Source organism: Salvia splendens, chromosome 21 (assembly GCF_004379255.2).
Source record: "Salvia splendens isolate huo1 chromosome 21, SspV2, whole genome shotgun sequence".
NCBI classification, from domain to species: Eukaryota; Viridiplantae; Streptophyta; class Magnoliopsida; order Lamiales; family Lamiaceae; genus Salvia; species Salvia splendens.
The window spans coordinates 4,443,488-4,466,810 of NC_056052.1; the positions used below are offsets into that span (position 1 = coordinate 4,443,488).

The window sequence follows — 23,323 nt, forward strand, 5'->3', positions numbered from 1 at the left end:
GATATATTTATGTCTTGATAATTTTAATATACAAAATTGAAAGTTATTAGTTATTACTGTATATTAGTTAGCACATTAACGCAACGCCGTCTTCAAAGATTGACCAAAATAAGTCGCCGAAACACCAAACTTCCAATATTATCAGGCTCGTTATCTCATCTCCTTTTTTTTTATACACAAATGCTTAAACTATTCACCATTACTTGTTAAGATCAAGTCAGCAAAATTTTAAGTAAAACTAAACATATCAATATATCAACCATCAACTCTACAAAATTCAATCAAATAAAACAACAAAATAACTACAAAAAGAAAAAAAAACCGGCACAATATGCGCTAATGGATCTTCGCTACCATAAGCCACAAAAACAAAAACAAAAACAAAATCAAAACAAGAATGTCTGAGTCAGTAGATCTCATATGCATATTTATAGTATACACTCTTAAAAATTGGGGATTTCCTTTAATGACTACATTGTGATAAGTTTGCCTACAAATTACAATCTAATGCCTTATATAGGCTAGGAAAAGTGCTAAACACTAATTAAAATGGCATAACAACTTCAACTAACAAATAAAATGATAACTACCTATATTTTGATTTTTCAATTTTAACACACTTTCATATCCAATCAATATACAGTTTTTTGTTTAACTTGTTTTTCAAATCTTTTATCTTATAACAAATTGAGTTATGATTAATTGATTATACACTTATATACATGCAATGCAATTGTGTTTCTTTTAAGAGGACTTTAAACTGTTTTTGGTGCTAATTAAGCACATTTTTGCACTCAACTCGGCAAGTATTTATAGACGTCTAACAACTTGATATGTTGATGGACATGAAAGTTGTGCGCTAAAACTTTTCTATTGTAGTTAGAGTCTTATGTAGCCAGTATATTTTTAGCTATGTAATTCAAAAGATCAAATTTAATACTCTCTCCAGTCCCCATTAAATGTCTCATATTTGACCGGTGTGAGTTTTAAGAAAATGTTTAACTTTGTGAAAGAAAGTGAGTGGAAAAAGTTAGTGGAATGTGAACCCCACTTTTATATAATAGTAGTTTTATAATAATTGCGAGTAGAATTAGTTAGTGAAATGTAAAGTCCATTTACTAAAAATAGGAAAAGTGAAATATGACATTTTTTTGGGACCGTCCAAATAAAGAAATATGAGTCATTTAATGGGGACCTGAAGGAGGAGTGTAGCTAGCAGTGGCAGTAACTCCAAATTTAACCCGTATCCGCCATACAACCAATTGCATATTCTCGCACATCATATATCCGCTAAGCAATATACACATTTCAAATGCCTACTTCATGATCATAAACTGGAGGCAACTGAGAATCATAAAAATAAGGGATAGTACTTGCATATGCAAAACTAGAAATTCGTGAAATTAGAATATTTAAGCTCAATTGATATAGGCAAAAAACTCACAACGTTACGAAGATGTAAGTAATTATTGATATATAGGGACAGCCTCGATAATTTCTTATTAACATGCACAAGAAACATAGCCATCCAAAACAAACTTGAAGTCTTAGAACGGTCTAGGCTGAAACCGAGCAACTGCATTTGCACTGCGACAGGCACTTCTTGCAATCGGCGAGGCGCGGATAGCCGCTGCCGCAGTCGCATTTCTTGACGCAGTTGGAGCGCGACGCGCCGCCCCAGAGGCACCGCCCCATGCACTGCATTATCGGCACGCATCTGGGGCACCCCGACTTCAACTGCCGCACGATGCAGTTTCTGCAGCCGCCGTTGCCGGAGGGGCTGCAGCCCGTGCACGGCGGAGCCACCAACAACAGTATCAGCATCACCAAGCAGACTATAAATGGCCCCCCTCGCATCGGAAAATATTGTTTTCAGGAAGAGATTGGTTTTAGCAAATTATAGAGACGGTGCAGCCTTTGTATTTATAGACGTTCTTATCTCATGTTATGCCATCACCTGATTAATTCTGTGTCTGATGATTGTTTGTTGGCTGATTAGTTTCTTTCATTGTAGTTAAGTGGATTTGACTTCTTGGCTGTTTACTGATAAATTTGGTGTGCATGAGACATGAAAATTGAATGCCTGGAGAGAGGGTTTGCCTTGGATTGCTAAATATTAATGGCTCCTCGAAATTGAATTCCAACAGTGCCGCGTGCTTCGGATAGAAAAGAACAAAAATGGTGAATTTATTATTCTAGCATAACGTAAGATACTGACTCACGACAAGAAAGTTAATACTATACTATTATGTAATGATATACTACTGATTAGAGCACCCACAACTATGCTCTTGCCAATTAACATAGTTGTGGGTCTGATGCCACTTTTTCTGTCTGCTCTTAGGCAAGAGCACAATACTCACAGCTGTGCTCTTCAGCAAGGATGAACACAAGAGTCCCACCATTCCATTATTCAATTTAAATAAAAACATTTCCACAAAATTAAAATACATTACACATACTCGGAATAATATTAAAAAATACATTAAAAATAAAAATTTACATAATTAAAATCTTAAAAATTAAAATTTTCATAATTAAACTCCTAAAATTTAAAAATTACATAATTAAATTCGTAAAATTAAAAAAACTCACTACTCGTTGTCGAATTTCGCCCACATGTGTTTGATTAGGTCTTCTTGTAGCTCAACGTGGGTTCGGGTATCGCGCATTGTGTGCCTTGTTTCGATCCTCTCACCCACCGTCGTATGCACACCTCGGCGTGGGGGAGACCTCGCGCTTGAGCTTCCGGCTTCATCCTCGTCGTAGAAGCTAGCCGCCCTCGGTCCTTCGTCGGCTATAATCATGTTTTGTAAGATAATACACGTGTACATGATGTCGGCGATATTAATCACGTACCACAGCCGAGCCGGGGCTTTCACAATGTTGAATCGGGCTTGAAGGACCCCAAATGCTCTTTCGACGTCTTTCTGCGCGGACTCTTGACGCTGCGCAAAAAGAACCTGTCTCGGGTCTTGCTGGTTGCTGAGCGTCTTCACGAAAGTCGACCACCTTGGGTAGATACCATCAGCGAGATAATAACCCATGTGGTATGTATTTCCATTGACGGTGAAGTCGATCGCCGGTGCTACACCATTCAACACATCATTGAAGAGGGGTGAAGAATAGAGCACGTTCAAGTCGTTGTTGGATCCGGCAACGCCGAAATATGCATGCCATATCCATAGGCGGTAGTCGGCGACCGCTTCAAAGATAAGTGTTGGGCCGCCGCCTTTGTGGCCGCTTAAGTGTTGCCCCCTCCAAGCAGTCGAACAATTCTTCCACCTCCAATGCATGCAGTCAATGCTACCAAGCATTCCGGGAAAGCCATGGACTGATTCGTGAAGACGAAGCAACAGTTGGCAATCATCGGTGGTGGGTGCCCGAAGGAATTCATCACTGAAAGTTGTACGAACGCCCTCGCAAAAATTTTTCAGACAAAGGATTCCAGTGGACTCACCGACATGCAAATACTCGTCGAAGAGGTCGGCTGTTTGCCCAGTAGCGAGTTGTCGGATGGCACATATACACTTCTGCAACGCCGAGATACTTTGCCGACCGGCTGCATCTGGACCTGTTTGGAAGAATTCAACATGGGCGGACAATGTGTTTATAATACGCATAAACAAGCGCTTTGACATGAAAAAACAGTGCCTAAAGTAATCTGCTGGAAACCGCGGCGGGTGGGCAAAATAGTCAAAAATGAGCCTTTCGTGGGCTCCCTCCCGGTCACGATGGATGTAGCGGCGAGTTGATCTAGTTGGTTTAGGAGGAGGGGCGGGGGTATTCGCTGCGACATATGCTTCATAAGCGGCACGATGTTGTTCGTAGTATTCTTGTTCTTCGCGCTCCGCTTCCGTAATGAGATGGGTGGAATCCATTTGAGGTTTTGAGTGAGAGATGAAGGTGTAGATAAGTTTTACGAAAAATATGAATGAGAGATGATTTGATGTGAAAAATGGATGATGAATGTGTGTATTTATAAATGATTTTGGGGGAAAGAAATAAAAAAAAATATAAAAAATATAAAAAAAACGGGCAAAAAAATGGGCATTTTTTTGGGATTGAGAAAATATATATATTTTTTATTTTTTGGTATTATTTTCGATTTAAAAAAAAAGATTTTCTAATGGAAATGCCGTTGGCCAATCACACGGAGCCATGTCACCTGCTCGTTGGCACGGACGTGCTCGATGCATCGAGCAGCGCCGTGCCAGCGGCAGACGACGTCTTCTGTGTCCCTGGCACGGACAGACGGACGCCGTCCGTCCACCGTTGCAGATGCTCTTAGGACGATAAAAAGGGGTTCATCGACATTTTTTTATTTGTTTGTGTTCTAAGCTCAAGCTTTGACTAATATTGTCCTAAGGTTCATAAGAGCATTCACTAATCTCATCCACGAGTCAACATGACATGTCATTATTTTTCGTGTCAAGCCACAACGCCCATAATGTCTTTGCTGCACCCAAGTTATGTTTCTCCAATTAATTTGCATTATTCAATATTTACACGTCAAATACTTGTAAATTTAAAATATATACAAACAATATAGAACAAAATCTAGAAGTCTAAAAATAGTTTTAAAAAAATCTAAAACCGGACTTTGAGTGAGTCAATCATTAGTTTATAGAGTTTCGGATTTAAAATTTTTAAAAAATAAATTTTTGACCCACACCCGCCCCTACAAACCACCCCAACCCCAGCAAGAAATGCGCTCGCAATGGGCACCCCGCAACCCGCCCCACCCCTAGAAACCAGCGGTGCAGTCGCAATGGGCACTCGCACCATGCCACCCCCGCCCCCAACCCTCCCATCTGTAATGAATGACACCTCCCGGTGGCCGATGCCTCCTCATGGCCTCCATTGCAAATGACTTAAATTATTGAAATGATAAATTGCACTACAAAATTCTAGCAAGAACTTGCGTGCATGTAAGAATTGTAGGGATCAAATCACTAAGGATTCACTTGAACTAATACTTTTTTAGGCCAAACTAGGAGAGATGGCCAGTCTCTCTGATAACAGACCAAACAAAGAAGCATTCAACGATCAAGGTACAAGATCCAACAAGAACCCTATAGCTACACTTAGATCTTCACCGATCTAAGTCCAAGCAGTCCAAGTATCACTTGTACACTTAGCAAACAGATTAGTAAATAACAAGGTAACGAAAACTACTTATAACAGAAAGAAACATGTGAATATGCAAAATATCAGATGGCTTAGTTTGCACTAGCATAGACCACACGAACTCTCCTTTAAATCGAAAGTTAAAAGATAAGCCAATGAACCAACACCTGAAGTGCTCGTCTCAGAAACCATATGTTTCACCGATTAATATAAAACTTGTCTTTTCTCCCACTTAGCACATAATAAAATCTCCTAAAATATTCGTGTCATTCCATAAATGTGACATATTTTCTTAAACGGAGGTAGTATCTGAAAGGACGTAAATACTTTTTGTTTAGGGTGTCCACTATAAGGCGGATACGCCCAATAGCCCCGCCCCAGTTTTTGTCCATAGCCCCAATTTTGTTGTCCACAGCCCCAAAATTCTATTTCCGCCACTATAGTGGACACCCCCAATAGCCCCCAAATTTTATAATCAATTTTCATTTTAAAATATTTTTAGTTTCAATCAAGTGTAATTTAAATAATCGCAGTGTAAATAACTAGAAAACAAGATAATTAGGGCTGAATATTCGTTGTATTGCAAACCGGTAAAATTATACAACGAATAATTAAAATAAAATACAACTACAAAACTCCGCCACATCCCGATTCCTGAGAGTCGGGTGATTCGTCGTCTCCTCGGTGCATTTTTTAGAGAGTGGTTGTGTAGATAGTGAGTGGATGGATTTTGTGAAAATGGTGAAAAATAAGTGGTGGGGAGTGATATTTATAGAGGAAAAAAACAAAAAAAAAAAAAATTTTGACCGCAGGAGCCGCGGCGGATGTCCGCACTATAGTCGCCGCGCCTATAGGCGCGGCTATGTCCCCCGCCGCGTCCTCGCCCCTCACCCGGCGATCGCACGTCCGCCGTCTCTCGCCACGTCCTCCGCGTCCGCCCCCGGGACGGACAACCTCGCCAATATAGTCCGCCCGCCCACCGCCCACCGCCCACCCTCGCGGCTATAGCCGCGTCCACTCCACAGTGGACACTCAACTCATCCATTTTCACTCCACGTATCTTAATTTAAACTTTTTCTCTATTCAATTTTTTAGTTCTTGTTCTGAATTTTGACTGATAATTTGATTAGCGATTATCGGTTTACCATTAATTGAACCGAAATTTCTTGGTTATTAACTAACCAAAAACCGAAGATCACTATTTCGGTTCAGTCACGATCATTTATTTAGGATGCAAACAGTTAACCATTTGGCTAAACTGTGAATTAACCGATAATTAATTACATTTTAATTGTGTAATAGTAAAATTTAATTCTAATTACAATATGAATATATTACTACCGAAATGGGCTCGGCCCATATATCTCATCTTAGCCCAAGCAAGCATCACCGAGCATTACATTTTTTACAATCACAATGCATGCAATGCAATAAATATAGACAATCATAGACTTCCCACAGACCTATTTCTCCGAGAAAAGGGTGTGATTTCATTGCAAAGAGCTACATCCACCAAGGTAAATCAAATCCGGGATAAAATTCCATTGCATGTATCCAAGATAACCATAACACATCTATTGAACTACGTGTAAATCTCGAAAATAAAATACTGTTAGTAGAGCTAATTTGAATCATGATTCATGAATCACATTGAAGATTGAACATTACCAATACTCCATAATTTATTAAATGACACATTTTTCAAGTACATTTATACTATTATTACTTTATTAGTATGACAGTTTAGTAGTCGTAATCAACGGTGTTGAGGAAAAGAAATAAATCCTACGGTGGAAATGATCCCATGGGGCCCACATGTATATTCAACTCATCCAGCTTCAATTTTCCAAAACCCCCATTTTTATCTTCTTCACTGTAACGTTCTTCGGTTCTTCCCATCCCCTGCTATTCATCATCTCGAATTCAGTCAAGACCAACTACACATTTCTTCAGAACAATGCGGTCTTGATTCCTGTAAGTTTGATTTCCAAAATTTTCTGTTCATTTATTAAGAGCGATATCTATCACTGTGCAACTACAATAGCGAAAGCTTCAGCAATTTAGGGTTGTCTTTTTATTCCTTTTCTATGGGGAAGTCTGGGGGTAGGAAGAAGAAGGCTCCCGCCGCCATAAGCCAGGCGCAAAGCCAAGTTAGCAGCGGCGAAAATCACCCGCCGCCTGTTGTTAATGGCGGTGTTAATTTCAATTCTGCGGTTTTCTTAAAGAGAGCTCATGAGCTCAAGGAAGAAGGTAACCGTAGGTTTCAGGCTAAAGATTTTGTAGGTGCTCTTCTGCAGTATGAAAATGCCATTAAGCTCACCCCCAAAACTCACCCTGATCGAGCCGTGTTCCATAGCAATAGGGCCGCCTGTTTGATGCAAATGAAGCCAATTGATTACGAGACTGTGATATCCGAGTGCACGATCGCGCTTCAGGTGCAGCCCAATTTCGTGCGAGCTCTTCTTAGGAGGGCTCGTGCGTTTGAGGCGATAGGGAGGTACGAAACGGCTATGCAGGATGTGCAGTCATTGCTGGCTGCTGATCCTAATCATAGAGATGCATTTGAGATTGCCGGAAGGCTGAGGATGGCGCTTGGGCCTCGACAGGAGGCTCAGCAAGACCTTCAGAGCCGGCCTTCTCCAGCAGCATTAGGGGCGTCTGCAATTCGTGGGGGCCCCCGTTGGTGGCCTTGGGCCATGTTTCCCAGCTAGATCTGTCCCCAAGAAACCCGTGCCTGCAGCAAATGCGCCATCTAATAAGTCGGATAAGTTGTATCCTGTGCCTCCGATTGAGAATGGGACTGAGGGCAAGAGCCATTTGCCTAAGGTTGTGTTGAAGCCTTCAAATGGCACTGCAAGAGCCAACCCGAATGCTAGCAAGGATAATAACCTTGAGGAACAGTTTCCCTCTCGATCAGTGTTCACTTCAGTTCATCAGAAATCTGAAGAGCCTGTGATACAATACAGGCCGTTGAAGCTTGTTTATGACCATGACATAAGGCTTGCACAAATGCCTGTTAATTGCAGTCTGAAAGTTTTGAGGGAAATTGTAGGTAAGCGTTTTCCAATGTCAAAAGCCGTTCTGATTAAGTACAAGGACAGTGATGGGGACTTGGTGACTGTAACATGTTCGGCTGAGCTTAGGCTGGCAGAGTCATCAGTTGACAATATGATTCTAAAAGACCCTGATACTGAAAAGGGAAACGCCCGTGCGTTGTTGAAGTTGCATATTGTTGAAGTGAGCCCAGAGCAGGAGCCGCCTTTACCGGAAGAGGAGGAGATTGTGGAGGCTGAAGGAGATGGGAATGTGTCCCAATCTTCTGCTACGGAATCTCTTGGAGATGCTGTGGACTCTGAGATTGATAGCATTGACAAAGTTTCTCAAAAGGGGAAGACGGGAGGAACAGAGGATCCGGAGTGTAAGGAAGTGGAAATGGATGATTGGCTATTTGAGTTTGCACAGCTGTTCCGGACCCATGTAGGGATTGACCCTGATGCTCATATTGATCTTCATGAACTCGGGATGGAGTTGTGCTCTGAAGCCCTTGAGGAGACAGTGACTAGTGACGAGGCTCAAAGTCTTTTCGACAAGGCTGCCCTCAAGTTCCAGGAGGTGGTTGCTCTGGCTTTCTTCAACTGGGGAAATGTTCATATGTGTGCAGCTAGGAAAAGAATGCCTGTAGATGAATCGGCTGATAAAGAAACGATGAATGCACAGCTTCGAAATGCTTATGATTGGGTGAAAGACATGTATACCCTTGCTAAAGAGAAGTATGACGAGGCTCTAATGGTCAAACCAGACTTCTATGAAGGATTGTTAGCTCTAGGCCAGCAACAATTTGAAATGGCTAAACTTCATTGGGCATTTGTATTAGCAAAGAAAGAGGATCTATCGAAATGGGATCCGACCGAGACCATTGATCTCTTTGACAGTGCAGAGGAAAAGATGAAAACAGCAGCTGCAATTTGGGAGAAGCTGGAGGAGCAGAGAGCTAATGAGTTGAAAGATCCTAGTGCAAACAAGGATGAACTATTGAAAAGGAAGAAGAAACAGGGTACTGGTGCACAAGGTGATTCGGGTGTAGGGGACATTTCACCCGAGGAAGCAGCAGAGCAAGCTGCTGCTATGAGATCACAAATTCACTTATTTTGGGGCAATATGCTTTTCGAAAGATCTCAAATTGAATGTAAACTCAACATGCCTGGATGGAACAAGAATCTGGACGTTGCTGTGGGGCGATTTAAACTTGCTGGAGCTTCTGAAGCCGACATCTCAACAGTTCTGAAAAATCACTGCTCTAACGAAGAATCTTCTGTTGGGAAATCAGAAAAAGACTGAGGTTGTGCCTACTGGTGCGGTTTACAAAGATGACCGAAAATCACAACTGTAGGTTTATGTGCGACCAATGCAGTGCTCGATAACACCCTTTTGTGATGGTATGATACACTCGATCGTGGTTCTAGAATGGAGTCGGAATTTTATTTTTAGCTCTTCATCAGGATCGCCTACCCGTGGGGTTTAAGCTCCCCCATACTCTAATGTTTCCTATCATGTCCTTAGCTTCTAGACTTGAAAGCTAACATAATTTTTGCAATGGTCATAAAGCTAACCCAAAGAACTCACAATCAAATCTGATTTTGAGGTCTTTGAGACCTTTGATTGTGAGTTCTTTGGGTTGAGATTTGTGATTTGGCTACAGAGTTTCTTGTTTCTGAGATGATTCTGCTTTATCCATCTCTGTTGCTTCATACAAACTGTGTTCTAACAGATTAGGTATGAATTGGAATTATGGCTTCTGCCACAGTATCTGTTTTCATCTTATATTAATCTAAAAGACTTATATAACCTAAAATACTTATTTAATTGCTGGAATGTTGATGATTTTCTTTTTGGATTTCTTAATATTTGTGGCTTCGTTTGCTAAATATTAATACTAGTACTATCTTAAAGTTTAAGCTAAAAAATCAACATTGAGTCAGAGTCTAGTTTATAATTTCAGCATTGACAAGCCTAATTGACAATTAGAGTATTACTCTATTATTTGTACGGAATAATATTTTGAAGTCGGTTGACTCAATAACTAAAAAACACTGGATATTTGTAAAATTCATGATAAATTCCGGAAAAAAAAACAAAGAAAGAAAATATAAGAGAGAATAGACGATGGGGTAAGGCTTCTAAATTTGCCACGTGGCCACGCAAAAAAAACCATGTTTTTGCAAAACAAAACAGAAAAGAAGAATACAATAGAATGTTGTAGAATCTATATTTTGGTAAAACATATACATGAATATATATAAAAATAAAAAATAAAAGAAAAATGTTAGAATGTATAAACCACAAATTATTATCAAAAGAGCAAAAATGTTGAAAACCAATAAGCCTATCTCTGTCAACCTCACAGTCACAAACACTACAAAGTAATCACGCAATTCGCCACTTTCTTCTAATAAAAACTGATCACCCTGTTGTTTTCAATCTACTCTTCTCTGTTTTCAACCTACTCCTCTACTCTCTAATTCGAAAAAAAAAAATCCCAAAATCATGATTTCTTCAGTCGCTTCAACGTCCACAAAAATGGCGTCAACCGCTTCCGTCAATCAATTCCCCCGCATATTCCAGCAGAGCTCGAAATTAATCCCCAACGCCACCTCTTCTCCGTTCAATCGGATCAATTTCCCGTCGCTCTCAGCGAAGCCGGCGGCGAATTTCTCCGTGAGAGCGGTGGTGAGCGACGACGAGTGGGGGCCCGATCCAGAAGCACCATCGGTGGCGGTTTTGGAGAAGAAGGCGCCAGAAATCGACGCGCTGAAGAAGCAATTGATTGCCAGTTTCTACGGAACGCAAAGAGGGTTGAGCGCCTCCGCCGAGACGCGTGGGGAGATCGTGGAGCTCATATCGCAGCTCGAGGCTAAGAACCCTACCCCTGCCCCCACAGAGGCTCTCACGCTGCTCAACGGGAAATGGATACTTGTGTAAGTTCTGCTTCTGCCATAACTTAATTGGGGATTTGAGTCAAAAACAATCTCTCTCTATTCGAATCTACGCAATTGCAATATGGAATTTACATCTTGTTTGTGAATTGGGCTTGAGATAATATGTAATTGATATCTGTAGCTATACATCGTTTTCGGGTTTGTTTCCCCTGCTGTCGAGGGGTGCTGCTCTGTCTCCGGTGAAAGTGGAAGAGATATCGCAGACCATCGACTCCGTTTCGTTCACCGTGCAGAACTCCGTCGTGTTTGCCGGACCGTTGGCCACAACTTCCATCACCACCAACGCTAAATTCGAACTCCGGAGCCCCAAACGCGTGCAGGTTTGCCCTTCTTCCTCTTTAGCAACGTTTGTCTCATTTAAAGTGGAGCATTTTCTCTTCAACACGATGATTTTGTACATTATTGATAATATTTTTATTTTAGGGAATATGTCATTTTAAATAGCACGTCTCCAAAAATGAAAACTGAGTAATTTTAAGTTGGACGGAGGTAGTAAAACATTGTGCTTCACTTCTCTTTGTTATGAGTAATAATTAGGGTGTACTATAAGATATTAAGGTGTCTAGATTGACGATTACCATGACTTATTATCATACGATTAAGTTATTATATTCAATCTCACAAACCAAACATGCTACATATTTAATCATGAGATTATAATCTTTTAAACGGAACATGCTCTAAGTAATATCAATACATTGTACTCCTTCCGTCCCTCTGTAGCCGAGTCGTATTCCTTTTTGGGTTGTCCTATTGTAGCTAGGTCGTTTCATTTTTTTGGCAAAAAGCAAACTTTTCTTCTCTCTTACTTTACTCTCTTTTACTTTATTCTCTCTTCATCTTTCCACCTTTTTCATTTTCTACTTTATTATTCATTTACTTAACTCACTTAACATATCTTTTCTTAAATCTCATCCCTCTACCACAGAGGGACGGAGGGAGTTCAATTAAACCTTATATTGATATTTTATATTGTAGTAGTATAATATAATATATGAGTTAAATATATCAAGCTTTATCAATTACTATGAGTCTTACAGATTAAGTTCGAAGGGGGGGTGATCGGCACACCACAGCTTACGGACTCTATCGAACTGCCGGAAAATGTGGAGTTTCTGGGGCAGAAGATCGACCTCTCGCCGTTCAAAGGCCTGCTCACCTCTGTGCAGGACACGGCCTCATCTTTGGCCAAGACTATCTCCAGCCAACCGCCATTGAAGTTCTCCATCCCTGATCGCAACTCTGAGTCGTGGCTGCTGACGACATACCTCGACGATGACCTCCGGATTTCTAGGGGAGATGGAGGCAGCATATTTGTGCTCATCAAGGAAGGCAGTCCCCTTTTGAATTGAATCTTTAGACGCCACTCGCTCTTTTATCTGGGGCTTGTGAAATAAATAAGTACGAGTGATCAAGAATAACTTAGATGAGATACTATCAATGTAGTTGGAGTTATCAATGTTCAATACAATATTATGACAATACAACGGAATGGTGATTGGTTTTAGGGCATTGGCAACACGGTGTTTGGGTCACTCCCGAGGCACGGAACGCGTCCAAGATGTGTTGGAGAGGTATGGGGGACAGGCATCACATTTTGAAGTCAAGGGTAGCCTGACGTCCTGCCATGTTGCACCGTGAGTGGGCTTCGTTTTGAACTTTTTTTTATGAAAAATCAAAATATTTGATTTCTCTACTATTATTGAATGGATGGTGTATCTGAAAAACTAATCACTAACTAAATTACAAGGGAAGACAAGATACATTGAGCTAATAATTTGATATCTTCAAGTTAACTCTTCTACTAAGAAAATATTGCAAAGAATCAACGAATCAACCTTAACTCATCCAATCGCCTAAACAAGAACCAACAACATAGTAGTACTAGTTTGCAATATACAGAAACAAACGAGTACAAACATCATAAAACACCTCAAGTATAATCCCATGAAATTCCTCCCCATTCATACCAAGATAGTAATTCAAGAGCCTCCTCAAATCCTTGGGCCGACGAATCCCTCCGCCCACGATCATCTGCTCCATCGACTCCCTAAAGTCCTCCCGAGGATCCCATGTTGACATCTCCGCCGCCACCATCACCACGAACTTAGTAGCCGCCGCCCTCTCCCGCCGCCTAACTCTCTCCGCCTCATTCCTCCCTTCCATGATCATCTGATCCAGCCTCTCCTGCACCATCGCGTGAGCGATACTTGAGATGCTCTCGTACCTGCCTGAGCCACTCGAGCTCTCAGCCTCCTCGGACGAGGAAACGCTGATCCTACAGTTGCAGCACAATCCTCTGCTCCGCCGCTTCTGCTTGATCGAGTTCTTGGATCTTTGCTGCATTCTTGAGTTTAAACTATTGTGTCATGTCTTTGAAAAGTGATTTTATGTGTGAGTGAATTGGGTTTTGGGGTGATCATGATTGTGTCCTGAGGTTAAAGTGTGTTGTGTGTGATAAAAGGTGGTGGCGTGACTTGGGTTGGGGAGTAATTGAACAGATAAGGAGGGAACCATTTGGTTTGTTTATTATGGTAATGATGGTTATGATTTTACCTTAGATCTGAACTGACTTTAGTTACTTTAGTGTGACATGTATTAGGTGGCATGTTTTCAAATTTTAAGAACATATGTTGAATAATGATTACTCCCTAATTTATTTACATGATTAAGGGTATGCTTGTCTAAGTTTATATTTTTAATGTTGTAAATATTTACTTGTGATGTCAAAAAGAAAATCTACAACGAATCATATAGTCTATGTTTGTAAAATTGTACATTTAATTTTCATGTCAATAAGAAAATTGACATTGAATTAACAATTACTATCATGAAGTCAATTAGAAACGTGGCCATGCGATGTTTGGAAAGGATCCACATTAAGGACCACTGTACAAGTTATACTATCACACTTTGTTAAAGTTAAAAGAGACAATTCAAACATGTAGTTTAGGACAATATACTTTTTCAGGGCAAAGAAATTATTATTACTAATTTACATGAGTTCTCTATGTAAGATGAGATATTCGTTGATAGTGCTCTAAATTGGTATTGGCATTGGCATTGGCATTGGCATGGCCTTCCCAAATATGAAACGGTTTCTTCATTCACGATGGTATCACAAGATATTAAGAAGCTTCGACGAACACAAAGAAGGCAAGGGTGAACTGTGAAGCTCTATCAATGAACTTACATGCTATATATGGAAAAGTGAAGCTAAGATTTTTGCCACCAACAACATTTTGATGTTACAATCGATATTTGATAATTAGTCAATACGAGAGTGATCAACTGCTAACTCATTCTCTAGTTACTAACTACAATTAATTTAAGACCATAGGATTTTAAAAATCTAGTGGTCTAAAATTTGCCACGTGTAATTTTCTTTTTTTTTTAAATTAAATCAAAAAACATAAAAAAACTATCAAATTAGGGTTTTGGATGAAAATGTCAATATAGTGTTTTGAAAATATCAACATAATGCTTTGAGAATGTCAACATATTGCTTTAAGAAATGACATTCTACATGTATTATATTGACATATTTTATATACTATATTGACATTTGTTGTTGTAGGAAAAAATTGTAAATTTTTTATTTTTTTTTCAAATTTTGACATCGGAACATATGCAAGTGAGATCTCGTTAAAATCCTTATGAAATTATTTTTAATTTGATATATGTTGTGCGGAAAAATAATTTAAATCGAGAAAGTTATATGTGTTTTAAAGTCATGAGATATTTTTCAAAAGTTAGTAACAACTAATTTGTTGTAAATTGACATTAATACCCTTATTGACGTTTTTTGTTGATCGTATTGACATTTCGGGGCTGGTGATCCATGCCATTGATGTGCATATCTATGGGTTATTATTTAATTGTAGTTAGCAATTAAGTATTGAGTTAGCAATATAACACTCCCCTAGTCGATACACTGTTAGTGGAAAGCAGGAGTGTAACCGTTAAAGGGGACACATGCACCATGGCCTTCATGCAGCCCTAAATGGACCACATGTAGACCTGTCCAAGCTTTACCGAACCGGCGGTTAAAATCGAAACTGTAACCGCCGGTTACGGTTCCGAACCTAAGCCGTGAGAATTACCCGAACCGAAACCGTCGATTTTTGAACCGTAGTTCGGTTCAGGTTCAAAAATATTCGAACCTAAACCGCAAAAAACCACCGGAAATTCGTGAAACAGAGTCGGGACCGCAAAAAACCGGCGGTTCGGAACCGTGAAAAATCGTCGGAAAACCACCGGTTCGGAACCGAAACCGAAACCGACAGTTTTGAAACCGGAACCGTAACCGTGACCGTAACCACGAAACACCATCGCGGTTCGGTTCGGTTCAGTTCCGGTTCGGCAATTTCCAAAACCGGAACCGTGGGCACCTCTAACCACATGTGCACCCAAGTGGCATGGGAGACGCCGAGACGCCCGAGCGCAGGGAGCCGTTATGAGAACCAACGATCCTCTCACATGCACAAGTGGGCCTCGTCCTCAATTGGGCCCCAAACAAATTTTGGTCCAAAAGTGGTCTATGCCAAAAGCCCAATAGAGTCCAACAATTAGCCCAAAGTCCGATTGCAATAACCGAGGTACAAGGTTCATGAGCCACGGGCTCTGGCCTGGGTGGTGCAAGCACTCGACCTTTACAACCCCTTACTTGTACTGGTTGTACGTATATTCATTACAAGTACCCACTAATAAGTTTTATACATGAGTAATTAATGATAATCATTCAACGTGGGATAACTTTAATCTTCTTTAATGTGGATCCACATTTTCTCAAAAATTCACCATCAAGTGATTAACTTATGATTAATTATTAATCATTTTTTCAAATCTAGATTGGAGCAAATTATTATAGTTCGAATATCAACTCATAACTAGATCGATCTTGTCTTTTAATTCAACAAAATTAAATGGTTAGACACAATAAAAATTAATTAAAGCCACTCTTTTAATTATTTAAATCACGATTTTTCCAACAATTAGAACTAATGTACTTTGCTATGGTGATATTTTTTTTTTTACTTTGCTATGGTGATATTAAGAAATGGCAATTGAGATAAAAAGTTTTAAAAGTACTAGTAGGTAACTTTATTGTATGTAATAAAAGTACTTATTTGTCCTTTAATCTATAAATTAATACTATCACATGATAGAGCTGATAACTATAGTGTAGCAAAAGTACTTATTTGTCCTTTTATTTATAGTGGGAAAGTACTTGATTTTTGATCACTTTAACACCTAAATGGTATCTGATCTTTACTTTATATCATTTTTAATACTCACTGACAAAAATAATCTTAGGTACCAAATATGTGATTTTTTGGTTATAGATGATATTTTTAGAAATTTCAATTAAATAGTACTAAACATGTGATTTTTTTTTCTTCCTTTCTTATTTCTTTTTTTCTTCTTTCTTTTTTCTTCTTTTTCTTCTTTCTTTTTAGTATTTTATCTTCCTTTCTTCTTTCTTTTTTCTTCTTAGTTTATATTTCCTCTTTCTTCTTGTCTCTACTTTTTCTTCTTTCTTTTTAGTGTTTTATACATACATCAATTGCATTAATTTATAAATCAAGAACAAAACACCTAATTAAATTAATTATTTAAAGTAATTAAATAAATTTAATATTTTTTTATTAAATTAGTTTATACTTATTTTAGGGTTGAAACACCTAACTAAAAATATTCAACTCTTTATATCATTATGAATACCATTCACAATTTAAAATTTTTATTAAGACTATATTGATTAGTTATTAATTTAATACTCCATTCGTCCCCACAATAAATGTCACTCTTATTGCAGGCATGAGTTTTAAGAAATGTAAATAAAAGTTGGTTGGAAAAATTAGTTGAATGTGAGACTCACTTTTTTGTATTGGTTTTATAATAAAAATGTGAGTGAATTGAGTTAGTGGAATGTGAGACCTACTTACCATTTATGGTAAAAATGAAGTGTGACAATTATTGTAGGACGGACCGAAAAGGAAAAGAGTGACAATTATTGTGGAACGGATGGAGTATAAACTTTTTTAAAAACTTTTTTTTGCTATATAATAGTACTACACTACTAATAATGTAGACTAACTATTTATTAACACTTCTTTAATTCTTTTCCACTCATTTATCAATTTTATACTACTAATAATGTAGACTAACTATTCATTAGCACTTCTTTAATTCTTTTCTATTCATTTATCAATTTTATATTAAAACTCGTGTGTATAACAAAACCTCTATAATTAGAGGACGGATGAAATAGTTTGTAACTAAATGCAAATTACTAATTGCGTAATAAAATACTATAATTAGCACTAATAGCCCTAGCCCCGTAACATCTAATGCTCCAACACTAAGTTTTATACTGCCCCGTCCAAGAAAAAAATATTACCCACGTTCATAAAAAAAAATATTTGAAGTATTATTAATAAAAGATACTCGCTTCATTACACTTCATTACAGGAGTAATGATTAATTTGATTAATTTGGTCAAGAGACCACAATAATAAGATCAAAGTCCAGGTCCACTTTAAGCATTACTACTGAATATATATAGCAGTGGCATACGAACTGAAAGCAGCAAGCTATAGACTTTCAGCAGTTAAAAGTTAGCTACAACAATATAGACACACATACTAAATAGCAGTTCTTGGATTCATTGGTGAGAAATAATCAGATCAACGTCTCGAGGCACCTCTTTAGAGGAGCGCAGGCGATATATCCATCGGGAAAGGATTGCCTAAAACATTGTCCATGTAATAGTGAGGGTGTGCAGCATCCATCACCACAAACTGCATGTCCTCAGACGGCTTCCAGTGCCGTTTTCTTTGGTTGATGAACCAGTTGTTTATCTGCTTCTGATCCAGACCGGTCGATTCAGCCAATGCCAGCTTCTGAGATTCCTGAGGATGAATAATGCTTTACAATCTTGTTGTATTAATCATTTTCATGAAACAGGTTAAATAGGTAGTCGCTCGGATGATTTACATACCGATGGATACGGCCACTTGTAATGCCTGCTCCACCAGTCGAGCAGTTGTTGGCGGGCTTCTTTAGGCAGCTTTCCTTTCTTTCGTTTCTTCATGAATTCCTGTTTGAGGCTGCCAAGATATCCGCTGTATTTCCGTAGAAGCTGGCCTTTGAGCTCTCTGTCTTCTGCTTGAGGGTCTATGAAATTGTTATTAATGTCGACCTCTTCTTCAGACGAGCCGTTAGTCTCCATTGCTTCAGTACAAGCTGACAAAATGGAAGAATCATTGACCAAGTAAAAAAATTGATGTATTCATTATGTAGAACATTAGAAATGCTTTAGATCGGAGAAGAAAGTGAAACGTCGTCGTTGAAGAATTGCAATAACAAGACATTCTTTCAGAAATTCAATATGCACATCTGAACTTAAAAAGGGCTTACAATAGATTTTTAGTCATGAATTTACAGTAACAATTATCATGTACACAAATGTTTTTGACTAATTGAGAGTAGGGCCAAAATGTGTAGTGATTGTTCATGTAAAACAGAAAGGGCCTCCAATCACAAAAAATACAATTTGAATTAAGTTGAATAGTTAGCTGGTAGTAATAAACTGTACTTAGTAAGTGCATTGAAAATTTGAAATATCCTTAAATCCATATAGTACAATCTGTAGTTTTATAAATGGAGTAGATAAATCTATCCGACACATATGCAACAAATTTAAAATATCATATCTATGTCAGGGATACTGTAGAATAAAAGAGCTCATAGACTGATAGACATCTTAATGGTAACCTAGAGTATTTCTCAAATCAAACACACATCCGCAGACTCTATGTATGCACATCTTTCTGACTTACCATAAAGCATAATTAAGAGCAATATATATGGACCATAGTTATTTTAGCCGAGTTCAACGCGAACAAATAGTATTTTATAAACATATAGAAGTGTAACCACATTTAACCTATAGAGCTATGGTGAAATTTATGAAATTAGAAGTTTAAGTAAAGTAAAATAGTCTCCTCATGAGCAACTTCGATATTTCAGCAAAGCCAGCGGTCATGTATATACAAGCTTACCTACAAGGATGGCATTATGTGCATAGCATTTCAATAGTCTTCAAGAAATGCTTGATTTAGAGCAACACTCATTTTTATCAAAATTGTTGGGAAAGCTGGTATAGTTAAATTCATACACATTTTAATTTATTGTTTCAACCTCCACAATTCATGACACTAATGCTGGTGCTAATCTATAGAAATCTCAACTCATAAAATAAAGAACACAGAAAAGGCCAAACCTACTAGACAATTTTAAAGGTGGTTCACCAAAATAAATCACACATTAATTGCAATTCCATACTCACACCCCAACACATTATTCATGACTTGAAATAAGACATTATTAAATTATCTGCATCGATAGTGGAATATCTGACAAAATATATTTCCAGATTAATGAGTCCGAAATATAAGGGTTAGCAGAGGGCTCTCTTGATGAAACTGAATTTCAGAGTAAAATCAAAATATTATACTACCATATGCCTATATTAGGATATATAGTATACCTAGAATGATTAGATCAAAATAGGGCATGATTGATGATATCACGAAGCTATTATCGAAACAAAAGAAACATAAAAAATAGTGAAATCCAAAACTATTAGTATTTTTAAAAAAAATTAAACAATGGAAGAATTTAAACTGCATCTGAAAAACACCAAACAAAAAATCCTAAATTTTTTCTCAGAAACATGCACATGCACATGCAGTCATCGATTACATACAAGAATTCAATTAGTAAACAGTGAGATCTGTGAAAATATGTATAGAAAAAGAGATGTTTTAATTAATTTACCAGCGGAGGCGGAAGGGGAGAGCGCGAGGGCTTTGAATTGACACTCAATTCTGGATAGAAAAAGCATGGCTTCTTTGAATGGCTTGGAGAGCTCTTGCACGTACTTCGTCAGCATCTCGCAGTAGGCCTCCATGAACTGGTCCAGCGCCGGATCTTCCCCGACGGAGCTCGTGCAGTGCCGGCTCATCGCCGCCGCCGACGCGCACGCCTCCTCCAGCTTCGCCACCACCTCCGCCGGCGCTCCTATCTGTTTCAATTTTCATTAACAATTAAAATTTCTACACACCTGTCTCTATCACCTCTCTCTCTAGAAATCAAGGGTTTCAACTAAGCTTTTTTTAGAGAGAAAGTGATTATACCTTTTGGCAATTGGCATAAGCAGACAAGAGGCGATGGTAGTGAGGATGAGCCATGATTTTAGCCTTAGTGTCGTTGCTGCTATCCATGAAATAATAGCCTGTGCTGGTGATATCATTGGTGGAAGGAAGAGGGAGAAAAGGGGGGTTTCCGGCGCTGGAATCAGGCATGATTATGGGGCAGTATCCGTTGATATTGTTATCTCCAAAGGCCATGAAACAAGAATTGCTACTTGAGCCACCACCACCACCACCACTTTCCATCTCTCTCTTTGTGTGACTGCCCTTTGGTTTTGGTTATAAACCCTTGAAGATTTTATTATGATTTATGTGGTTTCTCTCTCTCTCTCTCTCCTGGTTGTACACACGCATAAGCAATCTGTCTTTATTTGCAAAGAGGCTCCCGAGTTTTATGCTTACTTGTTCAGCCTTTTTACAGAAAATCCTAAATAGTGGTTTGTTGTAGTTAGTGTTAGTCTTTAGTCAGTTGAGGAGGAAAAGTAAGGGTTATATCTTTTGCCTTTGTAAATGGGAAGGAGGAGAAGAAGGTATAGATAGCAATGAAAGGGGAGAGAGAAAAGGTAGGGAGGGTTGGATTGTGGAGCAAAACGTTACCTTCCCAATGAAAACTCTCGCTCTCTTTTCTTTCACTGCCACTGAAACACTGCCAAGACTGGCAAACTAGGGAGAGAGATTTAAAAGAAAAAGGTAAAGGGAGAAATGAACGATCAAATCGAGGGTAGTTTAGTGAAGCAGATGTGGTTTTTGGGGGCACGGAATCACAATTCCTGTGTTAATTTTTGTGTACTGACCAAACCCCTGCCATACATCTATTTGTCCACTCTTTTATTATTGGTTTTTCGTTTCTCTATATCCATTTCCTTAATTATTGTAAGGCCTCCCCAATAGGAATAGCCCATCAATAGTCCAGCTATAGCCTAGCCACTGCCACATCATCAGCACTAAAAATCCTCCTGCCACATTATAAATAGCCTAGCCAAATCAATAGCCACATCACTAATAACAATTATATAAAATGACATAATTAACAATCACACAATATACGGAATTTAATTTACGAGACATATACGGGAAACATTAATAATACTATCCACATCACTATTAACAAATATATACAAAATGAAATAATTAACAATCACACAATATACGGAATTAAATTTACGCCAAAAAAACGAGAAAATTCACTAATATTAATAAAATTTAAAAAGTACATTAATTAAAAAAAATAACATAATTAAAAAAAACTAACGTCGTGCAGTCCTCCGCGCCCATAACTCTTCAATTAAATCCTTTTGGAGTCAAATATGAGCCTCCGTTTGGCGCATGTCGGCATGTGCTTGGAGGCGGCCGTCTTCATCGTGGGGTACCCCACTCCGTACGTTAGGGGCGGCTACGTGATGTGCAGCTACGTGATCACGATCAATCACCGCTCGGCGGTGTACCACTGGTCGAGGTCGAGGTACCGCCGGCTGCAAGGCCCTCTGCATCCATTGATCAATCTCACGGTTCGTATAGGCCTCTAGCGCTTCGTTCATTATACGCTCGTACTCCTCAGCATCCCCACCACTCCCACCACTACCACCGGTGTTACTCATTTCTAGGTGTTAATCTTGTACAGAAATTAAGATAGAGAGAGTACTCGTTAATACAAGTGGTGAGAATGAAAATGACAGGCAAGTCGGGTATATATAGTGTTTCGGAAAAAAAAATTTAAAAATTCGCGCTAGGCGGTGCGCTGGGCGATCCGGACGCTGCAATAGCGCCTAGCGGATCGCCTAGCGCCGCGGAACCGCCGAGCGCTAGGCGGTTTTTTATCGCGAAATCCGCTAGGCGGTTGCAATAGATCGCCTAGCGCACCGCCTAGCGCCGGCGCTCGGCTAGGCGGTGCGCTAGGCGCTATTGTGGATGCTCTAAGAGCAAGGCCATCCACAATGCTGGATGGGGAGGAGGGGCCGGATCGATGCTCGCGGCGTTGGAGGTGGCGCGGACGGGGTTTTTTGGGCTGCGACTGGGGACTCACCCGTTTGAGGCCTGTCTCGGCGTTGTGGTCGCATGGGTCAGATCTCAAATCTTTTTTATTTATATAAAATTCGAAGTTTTGCCTATAAATATCATATCATTCCACAATGTCGGCAATGTCGGAGTTCGAACTCGAGTTGTACAATCAAATGATCGACTACATTCGCTCAAGTATAAGGAAGATCAAGTAGTTTTTTAGTCTCTATAATATTTTAATTTTAGAAATTGTAATTTCGATTTTCTAGGTTTTATAATTTTTAATTTTTGAATAAACAATGAATTTTCTGTGTTATAATTGAACAACATTTCAATTTTACGACTAAAATAGTTAGTATAGTTGTGAATAATTTTTAGGAGTTTAATTATGTAATTTTTATTTTTTAGGATTTTAATTATGTAATTTTTGTTTTTTATGATTTTAATTATGTAATTTTTAATGTATTTTGTAATATTATTCTGGGCAATTCTTCCACCTCCAATGCAAGCAGTCAATGCTGCCAAGCATACCGAGAAAGCCATGGACTGTTTCGTGAAGACGAAGCAACCGTTGGCAATCATCGGTGGTGGGTGCCCGAAGGAATTCATCACCAAAAGATGAACGAACGCCCTCGCAAAAATTTTAAGACAAATGATTCCAGTGGACTCACCGACATGCAAATACTCGTCGAAGAGGTCGGTCGTTTGCCCAGTAGCGAGTTGTCGGATGGCACACGTACACTTCTGCAACGCCGAGAGACTTTGCCGACCGGCTGTATCTGGACCTGTTTGGAAGTATTCAACACGAGCGGACAATGTGTTGACAATACGCATAAACAAGCGCTTTGACATGCGAAAACAGCGCCTAAAGTAATCTTCCGGAAACCGCGGCTGGTTGGAAAAATAGTCGGCAACGAGCCTTTCGTGGGCTCCCTCCTGGTCACGATGAATGTAGCGGTGAGTTAATCTAGTTGGTTGAGG

At 39.1% G+C, this 23,323-nt stretch overlaps 4 protein-coding genes across 4 annotated transcripts; 2 read left to right on the forward strand and 2 right to left on the reverse strand.

Moving 5' to 3' along the window:
* The first annotated feature begins 6,977 nt into the window (after positions 1–6,977).
* On the forward strand, positions 6,978–9,936 carry LOC121783905 (protein CLMP1-like). Its single transcript, XM_042182090.1, is given in 2 exon segments — positions 6,978–7,793; positions 7,795–9,936. Coding segments are annotated over 2 exon segments (2,250 nt in total). The 5' UTR covers positions 6,978–7,217; the 3' UTR covers positions 9,469–9,936.
* Positions 9,937–10,537: 601 nt separating this feature from the next.
* On the forward strand, positions 10,538–12,633 carry LOC121783289 (light-induced protein, chloroplastic-like). Its single transcript, XM_042181316.1, has 3 exons — positions 10,538–11,105; positions 11,248–11,446; positions 12,167–12,633. The coding sequence occupies exons 1-3, from the start codon at positions 10,675–10,677 to the stop codon at positions 12,476–12,478; spliced, it is 942 nt and encodes a 313-aa protein (XP_042037250.1). The 5' UTR covers positions 10,538–10,674; the 3' UTR covers positions 12,479–12,633.
* A 377-nt stretch (positions 12,634–13,010) lies between these two features.
* LOC121784076 (probable transcription repressor OFP9) lies at positions 13,011–13,472 on the reverse strand. The gene has a single exon (XM_042182257.1). It carries the CDS (start codon positions 13,470–13,472, stop codon positions 13,011–13,013), a length of 462 nt encoding a protein of 153 aa, XP_042038191.1.
* A 4,066-nt stretch (positions 13,473–17,538) lies between these two features.
* LOC121783831 (homeobox protein knotted-1-like LET6) lies at positions 17,539–21,133 on the reverse strand. Its single transcript, XM_042182006.1, has 4 exons — positions 20,330–21,133; positions 19,971–20,217; positions 18,130–18,374; positions 17,539–18,040 (listed from the first exon to the last, which is right to left on the reverse strand). Exons 1-4 carry the CDS (start codon positions 20,588–20,590, stop codon positions 17,837–17,839), a joined length of 957 nt encoding a protein of 318 aa, XP_042037940.1. The 5' UTR covers positions 20,591–21,133; the 3' UTR covers positions 17,539–17,836.
* Positions 21,134–23,323: the final 2,190 nt, after the last annotated feature.